The sequence below is a fragment of the Pseudochaenichthys georgianus genome, chromosome 21 (assembly GCF_902827115.2).
Source record: "Pseudochaenichthys georgianus chromosome 21, fPseGeo1.2, whole genome shotgun sequence".
Lineage (NCBI taxonomy): Eukaryota > Metazoa > Chordata > Actinopteri > Perciformes > Channichthyidae > Pseudochaenichthys > Pseudochaenichthys georgianus.
In genome coordinates this window covers 25,660,533-25,676,147 of record NC_047523.1, presented here as the reverse complement: position 1 = coordinate 25,676,147, position 15,615 = coordinate 25,660,533, and the positions used below count along the sequence as shown (strand labels likewise).

Below are 15,615 nucleotides of genomic sequence, written 5' to 3'. Positions count from 1 at the left end.
TATGGTTTACAGAGAATATGTCACACTTTGCTCTTAAGGATTGTTCTCTCTCATTAGCCATTTAGCTTCTGCAGATGCTATAGGGACAAATCAGCCTAATGGAAGAGATCTACCTTCAGGCTAACCATTCCTTGCTCTGTCAGTCAACCGGCACATTTCTCCACCGCCACTCCCTTCCAGCTGTTTTCGTCCACCCCTTTCTGACTTAAGCCATCTGTACTGCTCACATACTTAAGATTTAAGTACTAACATGTCATGTCCCACCCTGCAAATGCATACAAACCTAAAGCCAACCCCTCCTCCAATCCAAACACACAACACTAGCCATAGGCAAGGCAAGGCAAGTTTATTTATATAGCACGTTTCAACACAAGGCAATTCAAAGTGCTTTACAAAAAATGAAAGACATTAAGCAGTCATTCAAAAGAAAAGCTAATAAAATAAACATTAAAAGAAAAAATACATGCCATAGCAGACTATTAGACCTATACTCTTAGCATGAATTATCATTTTAATTAGCAAGGCTGTGAGAATGAATAATCTGACAGCATATGGCTAAGGGTGCAAGATCATAATCCTATCACTGTGTTATTGATTCCCTCCCAGTTCCAGGGTCTGTTTCAACATGCTGGTCCAATTACTATTGCTGGGGGTGGGGACTGGGAGCCAAGCGCAGAAAAACAATAACAATGCTAATGCTGGAGGCAACACAAGGTTAGGCCTACACCCAATTCTTAATGCACTGTTTCTCGATAGGAAGCAGGGCTTTAAAAACACAAGGAGAGACATGGGAAATGAAAGAGAATCAAGATGTCCTCTCTTTCCTAATGAGGGTTTCTTAATTAAAGAGGCAGGGAACTGAATTGAAACATCTGCTCTGGCGAGTGCCTATTCACATAAAAGATGAAAAGCTAGTGCTTGTTTGGGATGTCGGGGAGGAGAGAGGGAGGAGAGAGGGAGGAGAACAGAAACAGAGAGGCAAATAGTTTCTTAAATAACATCATTATTTATTGCATGTGTCTATAAAGAATCTATTCAATCTAAAGCAATGAACTAAGTTTAAATCATCATCTCTTAGTAGCATTACAATATGCAGAATATGAAATATTTACAATGAAAGACACAGCAAGATAAGCCCACGTTTGTATCCTTTAGATGCTGAATAAAAACTTGAAACATTATTCAAATGCAAAACACTCCTCAAAACACCAAGAGGCTCGATTAGCAAAAAACGAACACAAAAAAGTTTTCATTTCAAATTTGGAGGAAAAAAATGTACAAACAGCAAAAATCAGATTTAAGGTTTAACAACCATTATTAACAGTATTTATACATTTGGTACATCTTTGTAAATATATGCCATTTGTGTTGTACCTAAGTAACAAGAATTATTGATGTAAATTATTAATGATTTCTCTCCAAATCTTTTTTTCAGAATTACAGCATTAGAAAATGTCCTCGTAGTGGCATTCATTTCACAAGACTATCCCATGACAGTTTAAAAAAATCAAGCCAAACCAAACTGGTTAGCATATAACTTAATTAGTGCTTTTGTTGTATCAGAAAGTTCACTCAAACACATACTATGTACAGTACAAACAACATAAGTTATTTAACTTAACATCTCTCAAAGTTTCTCAGCGTTTGTTAAATGTAATTCTCTGTAACACCGCACTGTTTACAGTATATAGGCAACGGTTAAGTACCAGTGAATTCAGATAAATAAAAAGATACTTCCCCTGGTTTGCTTCTTTAATTCGGCTTGTATCAGCATCATAGTTTTGATTCAGTACCTCTGCATATTTTACTGTCGTTGTTGCAATTGTTGTGGTCGTTGTTGGGTTGTGTGTTCCCAAGCTCAGAGCACAGCATGTACTACATTCAATGTGTCTTGTGTTACAATCTAGAAAGTTTGTAAGTGTAAGACCATGCATTAGCTCCTGTGTGTCTCGTCTGGCTCTCTCTCAGCCTCGAGTGGATTCAAGCTATCGAGCGGCTCATTGAACAGCCAATCAGATTTGCCACATTTCCCAGCGCTTCCTGCACCTGCCAGACAACCATGTGGCTTGGCAGAGCTCTGCAATGAGGCATCAGGTGAGAAAATGTAAGATTCTGAGCTGTCCAGTTAATTTGTATTAATAACTTCAAACATTCATGTCCATGTCTCTTCTCCTGACAGGTCATAACTTCCTGCAGACTGTGCAGGATGTACCGTGTGCAGTGGCTGAGTATAAAGTGTATAAAGGTGGGAGACTTGGGCTCAGACAGGCCACAGATCTGGTTTTCAGGTCCAGTTGAATCTGGTTCACGCTGCAATGTGTGGATGTGTGAAAACTTCATGCATGTTTGAGGCAATGCAATATCAGGTATTCCTCTAAAGTCCTCTCTGGATCTTTAATACATACTCTTGTAATAAATGTAAGGTTGGGAGAGAAGAATCGTAATCTCAGAGAGGCTGTCTCTGGTGAACATTCAGTCAGATGATCTGTTATATCTTTGATATACTGCGTGTTTATAGGTCCAAACTTTAAAAAGGTCCATCAGACGGGGGCTGATGGCTAGAGTAAGGCTTTGGATTGGTGATTTTTAAAAAACATTCACCTCTGAAAATAAATATTTTATATATATTTCTACCTTGTGAATTGGTACCAACCTGGTTTTTGCTGAGGTAGGTTTTTCTTTTTAGTAATTGTTAACTTTGATTTTTAAATATGTTCATAAATGCCACCTCTTTTTGCAGTACAATCTGTATACAAATTCACACACACACACACACACACACACACACACACACACACACACACACACACACACACACACACACACACACACACACACACACACACACACACACACACACACACACACACACACACACACACACACACACACACACACACACACACACACACACACACACACACACTTCATTAAATGCATACATACATAATAAATAAATAAATATATGTAATCTGTATGCATGAAAGGTATTTTGTGTATATGTGTGCACGCTATTCTTTGCAGGTTTGGTTCAGAGTATCTGGCAACTATTGGCTGAAGCCAAAAGCAGACCAGCTGAAAATGTATGAATGGCAATAATAACAATAAGAATAAGTAAAATAACAATATACTGCAGAATAATTTTGCAGGTGTATGTAGAGATAAATAGTTATCAATCTAGAGTTAGGGTTAAAAGTCTGTTTAAGTTCTTGTTATTTTAAGGTAATCTAGTACAGCAGCAGCAATGGCACCTTAATGTTTTGGTGCCAAGAAAAAGCAGAGCGAAGATTTGGGGCAAGGGTCAAGTGTCCGTGTTGCCATGGTGATGGCTGTCTCTGCGACCCTCAAAGGCGGTAAAGAGGTCAAAGGACATCGACTGCAGCACATGGTCCAGCTGTCGCTGCGGCGACCTCGTCACTTGGCTGCAGTGAAATCCTACGTTCACAGGAGGGAGGAGAGGAGAGGGGTGGGAGGACCCTTCAGCCTTTATTCTGAAAGAAGAAAAATAAAACAAGTTGCCATGAGATTCATAGACATGATCTTTCATCTAACTTTATTATCTTTTTTTGTTTATACTACGTAAGGGAGACTTAATTTAAGTGTACGTACACACAGTATGTGTGATTTATTACATAGGACGAAGCAATAGAGGAAGAGAGAGAGTGTGTGTGTGTGTGTGTGTGTGTGTGTGTGTGTGTGTGTGTGTGTGTGTGTGTGTGTGTGTGTGTGTGTGTGTGTGTGTGTGTGTGTGTGTGTGTGTGTGTGTGTGTGTGTGTGTGTGTGTGTGTGTGTGTGTGTGTGTGTGTGTGTGTGTGTGTGTGTGTGTGTGTGTGTGTGTATTCCTCAGCTGGTAGACACTGAAGTGGCAGGTGCTTTCATGGCAGGGGAAAAACAAAGTGGCATTTAGCAGTGTGCAGCTGACACAGGACTCTCCTGTGATGGAAAAGGAGACAGCAACAACAGTCACACACAATCACACACACCTAGGTATTCTTGATTGCAAACCTACTGAAGTCAAATGAACAAACAATGTCAGGTTCACTCCCACACACACCACAGCTGTGTGTTTGCCCACTATAATTCATGGATCTACAGTGTCACTTTTCTCCCAGTGGAAAGCTGTGCTGACCCTTGCCCCGGTGTACTTGTTTGTGAGGTTTCATTTGCATGCAGAGCTATCAAATGGGAGCGGAAGTCTTGGCTGACACACACACAAACACACACAAAGCCCCTCTACGCGGCTGCATTTCTTCCCTCATTTGCTGTCTCCTCTCTTCCCCAGCCACGAACAAGAGCTGTTTTCACAAAGCTGGATGTGATCGTCATTCTGTAAAACAAACCTTTCATTCAGAGTCCTCACTAGTAGCCCCTTCTCAACCGCTCCCACCATATACACACACACACACGTCTGTTCTCTCTCTTTGCCCTATATGCACCATAAAGGCAAATCAAGGTTAATATAAAATCAAAAACTTTAAAAGATGTTTGCCATAACACTTACTGATGACCAAAACATCAAAGAAGTTAATAAAATGCATTAAGGCTGATGCATTTCTACAAATACTAAAATATGGTACCCTGGAGTTCAATTTAAAGACAGAATAATTGATTTCCATCCTGGGGCCACCTGTGCTGGCTGAGCTTTGTCTCTTCATCTTTTCATGGGTGTCAGAGACAGATGAAAATAGAAACAGTTGGGGTTCAAAGTTGTGGAAAAACCACAGTAACAGAATCAACCTGACAGAGAGGAAGAGGAATGCGTTGAGGTCATGGGACCGGGCGGTCGATAACAAACTGTGTGTGTGTTTCTACAGTGGCCTGTAGAGGCAGACACTTGGGTGAGAATGACAGAGATCTGCCAGGAAGGAGAGTTGAATCACCAACAGCTCAGATTAGCAATCAAGTGTAGCCATGTCCATAAGCTCTAAAAAACATGATGACTATTGTATGAACAATGGTGCTATAGGACAATGTGCACATATGGGGACTCACCACACACACTGCTATTCAAACACATGCTGTTTTGCGAAAAAGTGTGGGTGGGCGGGGAGATTTGGGGAGGGGGTTTGAGAGAAGGGGACAGTCGTACAGCGGGGAATGAACCCAATGGCTCCTACCCCTCCTCTTTTTGGAGCACACACCCCTCTAAAAAAACGGTGCCCCCTGTCACAACCCCCACACACACACACACACACACACACACACACACACACACACACACACACACACACACACACACACACACACACACACACACACACACACACACACACACACACACACACACACACACACACACACACACACACACACACACACACACACACACACACACACACACACACACACACACACACACACACACACACACACACACACACACACACACACACACACACACACACATTCAAGGGTCTGGATCTGCTCTGTTTACATTCCTGCCCTGCCAGCTCCTCCCTGATCTACAGCAGCGCTTGACCAAACAAACACTGACTGACTCTTCACCCCTGACCTCCCACACCTCTATGACCAACAAAACAAAAACAACATGTTTACCCTGCTTCCAGCTGACTAATTATTACACATTCCGGAAAAACTTGTCATTATTTTGTATCTTTGAACATTCATTCGGTGGCTTTTCACAGAAACATTGGAGCAAGATAACTTGTTTTTTTTTCTCAATTAATAAATGTGGTCTATAAATGTCCGAATGTTATGAAAGAAGCCAATTGCAGTTTCCCAGAACCGAAGTTTGTGAATTTAAGTCTTCTTTAGTTTGACCTACTGTGTTAAAGCCAAATGTTTTATTTTGCTAACACACATGACAAAGCCAATCCTCTCAGCTGAGAGCTAATCCTATGCTTAACTACTGTATATAATACACCTCTATGAAGAAGCATTAATACAGTAATTGGGTCCAGAGAGCTAGAGAAGCATTTATGATGAGCCAGACTATTATGAATGAAAATCTACAAAATCGGTCTGAAGCCATTACACTAGTGTGTGTTTTGTGTGGAAGTACTACTACACACAGAAGCTCTATCTCTTCCTCATCCTCTAGGCAAAACAAGCTTCTCAACTATGTCTAATCCTGAAGTGAATGTAATCCTTCTTACCTCCAAGCTAAACTGAGGATATGGTAGGCTGCCTTTTCTTTTAGCTAGCACTGGAACACCCCGCCCTACTTTACTCAGAGAGTTATGTATCAGTTGGCCAGGTGTGTGTATTTGCCTGAAGGGGAGAGGTGTACAGTACAGGTGAGGACAAAGATGTAATGTTCCTCAAATTATAGTACGTAATCAAATAATGAGGCATTGCTGGTGGCACTAAATGTTCCAGGGTGGAATTATTTGGCTGTTCAACAGCAACATATTATGTAGGCGCATATTATTTAACTATAAAAAGGGCAATATACGGTATTTACTGTATATATATGTATGATATGTGGACAAACTAACTGCACTTGTAAGCTATTCTGTCAAAGACTTTACCATCAGGCTTTAAACAAGCCACAACAAAAACATTGTTTTAAATGTCTTGCTTTTATCACACCAAAAGTACCAAACAATTCAATGATATGAACCAACTACAAGATACATATCATGAAATATGTGAAGCTGGAACCAAAGAAAAATGGAATTAAAAATGAATAAAAAGATAAATCAATCAAAATAGCTGTTCATTAATTTCCTGTAAATTGACTGATCCAATAACAGTGAATGCTCTACACATTTGAATTCAATGCTAAAAAAAGAGTTAGCTATACATTGTTGGTTTTGTTGTTGGCAGTGTGAAATAAGTGAAGCAGCAAGAGGAGTGAGAGTGTTGTTATTGGCTCTGATCAGATATGACTAGCTAATTGTTTAATGCATCGTTAGACAATCCTCACTGGCCTCGTGTGAAAAGCCAATCAGAGACAGTCCAATGAGGTCAGATAACAACAGCATAAACTCAGCTCAAACGAACCGGTGTGGAGAAGGTGTGTGTGAGGAGGGGGGGCAAAGGGGGGGTAGACCACATGATTTCTGAAAAACAGAAACCAATGCTTGGAGAGAGAAACGGGGGAGGAGGACGTAGAGGAGAAGGGGGGGAAGGGTTTTGGGTTGGTGCATGGCTTCTTGAAACTGCCTCGCCACACCCCCACCTTCTCCCTGTTGTTATTGTGGCAGATGGCGGCCAGCCATTAGCGTATTGTCACTCTCCTCTGAAGGGAGAACCAGTGAGCACTGCTTGGCAGGGCAGGTGCAAAACCCCTGACCCCCCCACCTCTCCACCACTCCACCATCTGCTTATGGCCCCATATACATGTACACACACAAGAGATGAAGACGCGCAGACAAAGTAGTCTGTGCCCACTAATGAAAGTCATGGAGAGTGTGAGTCAGTCTCCCCCTCTGTCTGCACCCCTACTTTTAGCCAGGGAGAAAAACATTACAAAGATGAGGACAGAAGTGGGAAAAAAGTGACCGGGGGGGGGGGGGGGGGGCACAGGGGCTTCTCCATTAAAGGAGCTTTAATGGAGAAAAGAGAAGATTGGCAAGAGAGATTTACTCTAAAAAGGGGTGGGAGTAAGAAGATGCAAACATAGTGCACACACTCCCCGTTTTGTTTTCCCCACAGAGATGGAGGTAGGGGTGGGCGATATGACGATATATATCGTCGTGACGATATTAGGTATCCACGATATGCTTTTTCAGAGATATCGTCCTATCGTGATTTTTTTTTAAATAGTGGGAGGGGAAGAGGCTCTCCGTGCGCGGCGCAGGGGGCTATGACAGCGGACGGAGAGCCTCTTCCCCTCCCGCTCCCCCAGTCTCACCTACTGATTTTAATTTCACCATATATCAAGCCCGATCGATTTCACAATGTCAGCGCACCTCTGCTTTCGTTCAGTCCGAGTTGTTTGACACACTCCCAAAGTCCCCGCCCCCTTTCTTTGCAGCGAGGGAAAATACAACATTGGCAGTCTGCACACACAGCAATAATGGACGCAGAGTCAGATTCTGATTTAGAAGAATTAGATTTAGTCCCCAAAAAGAACTCTATGTCTGTGGTATGGAAATAGTTTGGATATAACACAACAGACATGGAGCAAACAAATGTAATTTGCAAAATATGCAAAAAAGGAAATTTCAAAGCGACAGATGGCAACACGTCGGGCTTACGAGACCACCTCAAACGCAAGCACCAGAAAGAGCATGCAGAGACTGAGTGCAAGGTCCCCCGCGTGTGAATGCACAATCTACCGCAGCGACTGCACCAAAACAAACTACCATAGGGCAGGCATTTCATAAAGGGGCTCCTTATGAAAAGACTAGCAAATGGTGGAAAGACATAACTGACGCGGTGGCGTTTTATGTTTTTCCCTTCAGTTATGCTTAAGTATTTTATTACACTTCAAGTCTACTCTAAAGTTTACATTTTAATTGTTTGGCACTGACTTTTCCTCATTGATGTTTTATGTTTTACTTAGTTATGTTTTACCCTCCTTTTCACGTTTATTGATGTTCACTGCTCACTTGTTCATTCAGGGTTTCATTTCTGAAATAAAACCAGCTTGAAATGCTATTTTGGTCTGTTACTCCTTTTTGTTTTAGTTTCTGTTACCTTGTAGGTGCTTGTACTGTTAAGTAACTTGAAAAATAACCATAATAACCGACATGAAAAAATATCGTGATATATATCGTCTATCGTGATACTGCTTGAAAATATCGTGATAACATATTTTTCAATATCGCCCACCCCTAGATGGAGGTGTGTGCTTTTCTGGAAATGTCCCCTTTGCAATATCCCTCCCCCGCTCACAGTCTCTCACACACACATTGGTAGTTCAAAGGTCAAGAAACTGACATTGTCGACAGGGCCAGAAGGCGTGCACTGAAAGCTAAACAGCCCTCTCCTCTGGCCCATCACCTCCCCTTTCCGTGCACCTCATGTCAGGGCCAAAACCCAAACAACAACAGTGTAGCCCCTCAACTAATGGACCCAATAATCCTCACAGAGCTACATGAATATACAGACTGGGAGGATCTGCTTAGGAGCAAAGTCTCTATCCCTCTCCGACCGGATTTTGATTTCCGGATCCTAATTTAATATAAAAATGTATGTCCTGCTGGAATTGCAAATCATAGTTTACTCAGTGATAATAACACAATAATGTGGTAAGGCCTTCCTGGTTGTAGTACTTTCATGTACTTTCTTATCCTCACAAACACACACAAGGAACAGAGGTGTTTTTGTGTTTTGATAAGTATCAATGACTTGCAACAATGGTTACATTCCTGATCAGAGAGCAGAGTCATTCACTACTATGTACAAAGTTATTTGTTTGTTAGGAAGGGCTTATGTAACCAAGAAATGAGAAAGGCCCACTCTTGCAAGAATGGAACTTCTTTTTGTTGCTTCATTGCCTTGTAACTCCTCCATTCCACCGTTGCAACAGTTCAATTGTCTATTATGTTGTCAATGAAGAACACACAAAGTCATCCATCCTTCACCATTGTTCCTCCGCCTACTTCTTTCCTCCTCCCCTGCTCTCATAACCTTGGACAAACGTCTCCAGTGTGGTACAAATATTCAATAATTAGGCCCTGTCCTATAAGAGACAAAGTTCCAGGACACAATGAAGTCTATGGACAAGAACTTTCACATAGGGTGTTAAGGTTCACAACAAGTAAGTGTGTGTGCCTGCATACATTTACATGTTCTTAATAAAATGTGTGAGTGCCAACTCTTGTGTAACATTGTTCAATTAATGTGTTTGTGAACGAAGTAAGAAAAAAATCCTCGCTCTGGGTCCATCCCACCAGGTTAGAAAAACAAGTGAGCATTCACCTCTCCCAGCAACCTTTGCACACCGCCCGCATTCCAGTCCTGAAACCCAGTACCTGACAATTGATAAACAACTGACTCACTTGTTTTTCTGGGGAACCCGATGACTTGCACCAAGCCCCATGTTGCCTGCGCTCAGAGCATGAGAGCCAGCAAAGACAGATACAAAGAGAGACAAGCTTGTCGTAAAAAACACAAACAGCAATTAAACTCTAGTATTTCACCACCGTGTACACAGCCTCCTGACTCACAGGGATAGTGAACAAAATGAGATGAAAGGTAATATACTAGGCTATTGTTTCGTCCTACTTAAAAAACTCCTAGTCATTGGGATGTCATGCCTTTACACCATGCTTTACACCCATAGCAGCCTTATAAAAGCTAGAATACAATAAATACAATAAGAGGGAAAATAAATATATTTTCTTTGCATGTTTTAGCTACTTCCATGTGCGCATCATGTGTAATGCTGCATGCGTCAATGGATCAGACTACATGTATTTTTTAAAACACTGACGTGGAATAAAACTGCGTCACTGAGGGAAGAGACCAATCACAAATACACAACAGCAGCATCAAGCAAGCCAAAATATAATATGACAACTTCGGCCATACTTTTCAGAATAAGGTGGTTTCAAAATAAAACCTTGTTAAAGCTATTGAATGCTAAATTGAAATACAGTTGTGGTTTCCCTTGAGAAAATCAATAAATTGCAAAAACAACATGCTGTGAATAGTATGTACTTGTGAGGTGTGGCACACTTTAGTGCTTTTTATTTTCTAAGCTTTTATTTGGAGCTATGTAAACCATCGTTTTCCGGTGTCTCTATTCTGCAATCTCACTCTGTGCAGTTTGAAGCAGATCAAAGACTGAGCAAACAGCCTTCCTCAGCATCGAACAGCCTTGAGATTTGTCATGGGTGTGACGAGTAGGAGACTAATTCTATCTAAACATCGCAGCCTACACCCAACACCCAACAACTTTACTCATCTGAGCTACAGTAGCCCAAGTTTTAAGACTGACAACTGCTGTCGGTTTGTTTTAGTGTAAAACGGATGCAACTGGTTAACGCTGTTGATACATTTTATTACATAACACAATAGGTTGTTATTTCAGAGGATCATGGTTGTGGCTTTGCCTATATTTTAAACTACAGATAAGTAATGCAATATTAGGATTATATGAAAGGAAATGGTTATAATATAGCTAACCAGAAGTAGATTACACACTATGTTTTGGCTCCAGGTTAAATCTATTGTCTGTGTTAAACACATAGGATCAACTGCAGACACACAAATGAAGCCGCTTGTTCTCAGTTTGTTCTCTTAAAAACTATCATTATTTTCAACTTTGGAATAAAATAGGAGCTCAGAAGTGCTGGTTAGCAATGATTAGCATATCTCTGCAGAGTATACAGTAGCCCTGAGGCGGATCTCTATCCTACTCTTAAGCCCTGACACCACTCCCTTCCCTCAACATACTGCATGAATGAGTGTGTGTGACGATGATGAAAACACTCACCTTTAACAGCAGCCGCAGTCTCCTTGAATCCCATGCTGGCGTAGGGGCTAGTGTTGAAACCGTTCATGCCCCCTTTGCATCCACAGGCTGTCGTCTTGAACCTCAGAAGTCCATCACAGCTGCCTAACCTGGATCCTCCAATGTTTCCCTCCATCAAGTTTAAGGCAATGTAGTTAAGTCCATTTTGATAACCAGCTGACAAGTCCCTGCACATGGGGCTGTTGCTGCTATTGTCCTCGTCTGAACCCTCAGAGCTGCAGACAGTGTGCGACACATTCTCCACAGAGGCAGAGCTGTGCCGCTTGGTGTCGTGGGCAAAGGATGGGCACACTGGTGTGACAGTGGTGGTGGAGGAAAAGGTCTCCGAACTGTGCCGCCGGCGCCCCTGAGGGTCAGCTCGGATCACTTTGGCCCCTCTGTGTGGATCCACAAGGGATCCAGATAACGAAGGACCCCCCAGGAGAAAAGAGTCCACAGCGGGCACCCCATCCATAATGCTGCTGTCAAGGCTGAGTCTCTGGACACAGGCTGTGGGGCTGGTGGGGAGGGGGGCATCCTCAGGGGGGCAGAGAGCAGGTAGAGGGGCCGGAGGACTGAAAGTCATCTCAGTGTAGTCATCCTTGACTGGAGCAGGCTGGCTCACCTGCTGTTGGAGAGGATATTCCTCTACCATCCCCCTCTCCTCAGTATTTCTCTCTATGCTTTTTTTCTCTTCTCCCTTCTCACATCCCTGCCTGTTCTGATGGGTTTTCACCACACTAGGACAAGACAGAACTTCAGGCTTGTGGTCTAGGCACCCTGCAAGGGGAGAAGCCCCTGAGTTGTGTAGGCCAAGGTGACCCGGGGAGATGACATCAACATTAGCATAGTCTGAGAGTGGCAGGGATCCCCCCTCTTCACAGATAAAACTCAAAGATGACTCGGAGCTCTCTGTACATGCCAGCTGGTCGCGAGTAGCACTAGTAAAGTCGATGTTGATGTACTCTCCAGGGCTGCGTGGCTCTGAGGGAAGCGGGTGTTCACTCATACATGGTAGAGTTCTAAGGGATTCCAGAGCCAGGAGGGTGGGCCGACACACCCTATTCCTGTGTACAAGACCTCCATCCACCCGAGCTAATCTGAGAGGAGATGGGGCAGGGGATGGGGCAGAAGAAGGGGTGCTTGGTGTCCCCGGAGAACTGCTGGCCTCAGAGTCCACCGGAGAGATAGGACAATAGTTTGACTCCTCTTCTATGCTCTGTCTCTGTAAACTCATCACCACATACTGGTCTTTGTCTGTGGACCCGCTGCGCTGCAACTGGCCTTTAACTGAGTGTGGCAGAGAGCTGTAAAAATAAGGCTGTCTGTGATGATGCAGGGGATAGGTATCTCCCCCTGAAGGACTGAGGATGTAGTCTGGGGGGGTGACAGACCCCAGAGGGTCAACCGGAGACATGTTCAGGTACTCTCCATTGGTGAGCTTTCCATCAGTGCTCTCCACTGACATTTTGGTTCCGCACAACATCCGCATATAGCCACTGTCCTCCAGTGAAACACTCCCAGGGGAGTCTGTGTGTGGGACCAGTCCTGCTGAAGAGTGTGAGCGGGGGTTGATGATCTGCTTTGGAGCAGAAACACACATTGGGCTCATGGGCATGTAGGGGTCATGCTTGGATCCTGTCGGTGGCACACCTGGCATCATGGGCATATAGCCACTGTCACCTTGGAGACCACTATTGCCCATGTGAACATCCCTGTAATCCTCAGGATAGATGCCTTTTGGGGAGGCTGTGTGACACCTTCGAAAAGACTGGCTTCCACTGCTGTAAGTGGCCTTCATAAGAGTATACTCATCCAGAGAGGCTGAAGATACCTGGGGTGGACCCCTCGGCTGGCGGGGGGTAGTGAGGGAGTATGTGCGCTTTCGATAAGCCTTTTCCAGCTCCGGTAACCGGCGGTAACCATTCTGCCGCTCCATTATGGTGTAGCCATCAAGCTCACTGCCATCCCGGGAGGGGGGGGTGTCTGCTCTCAGAGACTCAGGAGTGTTGCTACGGAGGGAGAGCGGTAGCCTAAGGTCCCGTGCGTCCGCAGGGCTAGTGCCATACTCCTCACAAGATATAAAGCCAGCATCACTGGGGGAGCCTGAGAAGGAGGCACTGCAGCTGGAGGGGCGGGGGGCACTGGTGTCTGGGCAGGAGGACATACTCCCATGGCTATGGGTGGCTATGGGTGGGGAAGGAGACAGGGGCATAGACATGGACTTACTGTGCTGGAGGGAAGAAAATTCAAATGTTCTACAAGGGCGCATCGAAATGGTGTGAGACCTGGTCAGGAGGGTCCTGTGGACCCCTGGGCTGAGGGGGCTGCCAGTCACTGACAGGGGACGTGCCATGGTGCCATCGCCCTCGCTAGCCGTGCGTATTCTACAGGAGGAAAATCTGCTCACAGGAGAGGTCATAGCCATGCTGTCAGTGCGCGAGCGCCGGGTGAGCCCGGTCTGGCTGGGGGGGAGATGATTCAGGTGCCTCCGGGTGGGCACAGAGATGGGGTTTGTCCCAGATGACTGGCTTTTGCTGCGGGGACGGAATTCCGACAACTCCTTCAAGGCTTTCATAGCCTCCAAGATAGTTTCGTGGATATTTTGAGCCACCACAGAGTCATCCGCCTGCATCCAGAACTCCCCCGGACCCGTGGCTGCAGACCGACCAACCTCAATGAAGAAAAAGCTGTCAGAATGGCCGCACCTCCGGATATTCATCAGCTGTAAAATGACGGAGGCAACCTCTGAGTTCAGCTTCACAAAGCTGATAGTCCGGCTGGAGAGACATAGCCTGTACACTCCGGTCACATTTCTGGTCTGTCCCAAGCCTTTTGATTTCAGGTTTACTTGCCAGACCTCCTTGTAGACGGCGGTAGCCGGGGTTATTACCCCGTAGCTCGCCTCGTCGAAGCCAACCAGTGAGGACGCAGAGTTGGACGCCGAGCCGTCGTAGACTTTCCCCTCTGTCATTAAATCCGACAGCACCCGGTACCAGCTCTCCTGCTCCTGCTCATTTTCTGCAGCCACTGCAAAATACTCATCCTTGGTATAAAGAGCAATTAGATATTTGTGTTTTGCGTCCGCTCTCTTGTTGATATTAAGACAGCAGTCCAGGGGAATAACTCTCTTGGCGGCCGATTTGTTTTTCCATTTCTTCTCACTTTCGTAGTACTCCAGTCGGGAAGGGGAACCTTCGCTCGACTCTTTTAAAACGAAAAAACGCTTATGTCCATGTTTCTGCTTCTTTAGATATCCGCATTTCTTGATATTGTTGATCGTATTACTGGCCAATAACGGCTGATCTCCCGTGGTTGGCGGACTCGCCATTCTCGTGTCCTTCGCTATCAGACACAATGCTTCCTTTCCTCGAGTTGCTAAAGAAACGCACTTTATTTTAATCCTCTCTTTCCAGAGCCGGTTGTGCAATCGTTCGTCTTATCCCACAGCAAAGCAATAAATAACACATGTCTGCTAGTGTCCGGACTGTGGAGGCGAAACAACATGTGACGATCTACACATCCAGCTCTGTGTAAAAAAGAAAAAAGGAGGAGAAACAAATACACACACACCGACAGTGGGCGGTGCGCACTCAGCTCATTGGGCTTATTGGTGGAAACGCTATGAATGCTTGAGTGAGATGGCACCATTCAAAGGAGAGAGAGAGAGAGAGAGAGAGAGAGAAGGAAAAATCCCTCCTACTATTACTCTGCCCTCTTCCGACTCATTTGAGCGTAGTCGGTCAGGACTTTATTTATAGCAGCTCTGGTCCTGTGATCCAACATTTTCTGTGAATATTTTTGCAAATCTAAATATATCAAAGAAAATGTTTCTGAACCGAAAGCTTACATTTCGTCATGGAATTAAAGTGGATATCATAGGCTATTAGTATTAATAGTAACTCGAGTATAATAACAAGAATGAGAATAGTTTGGTTATTATTTGCGCAGACTTAAGGAACTTATTATAATGAATAATGTGTTTATTTAGAAATCTTATTGTTGTATTCCCATAGTATATTCTTATACCCACCACTGGTGTTTTTCACAACCCCTTGACCATTTTAACATGACTGTAGATGGAGTCCTTCTAGTCCTCCCCAACTGGTAAACAAGCATCACGTCGTGGAGACTGCAGCTCTATGACAGGAATTGAATATTCCCTGTGCGTCGCCAAGCCAGACTAGTACTACTATCACCGTTTAAAACGTGATATGCCCTCTTTCCCTTTTACAGTCTTCAGT

General features: G+C 44.1%; 1 protein-coding gene across 1 annotated transcript; it reads right to left on the bottom strand.

Moving 5' to 3' along the window:
* Nucleotides 1-336: 336 nt before the first annotated feature.
* Nucleotides 337-14,939, bottom strand: irs2b (insulin receptor substrate 2b). The gene is made up of 2 exons (XM_034110243.2): nt 11,354-14,939; nt 337-3,491 (listed from the first exon to the last, which is right to left on the bottom strand). Exons 1-2 carry the CDS (start codon nt 14,700-14,702, stop codon nt 3,487-3,489), a joined length of 3,354 nt encoding a protein of 1,117 aa, XP_033966134.1. The 5' UTR covers nt 14,703-14,939; the 3' UTR covers nt 337-3,486.
* Between the last annotated feature and the right edge of the window lie 676 nt (nt 14,940-15,615).

Bases quoted from the DNA above. Each gene is read 5' to 3' on its own strand.
- irs2b (XM_034110243.2), bottom strand. From the start codon at position 14,702: ATGGCGAGTCCGCCAACCACGGGAGATCAGCCGTTATTGGCCAGTAAT.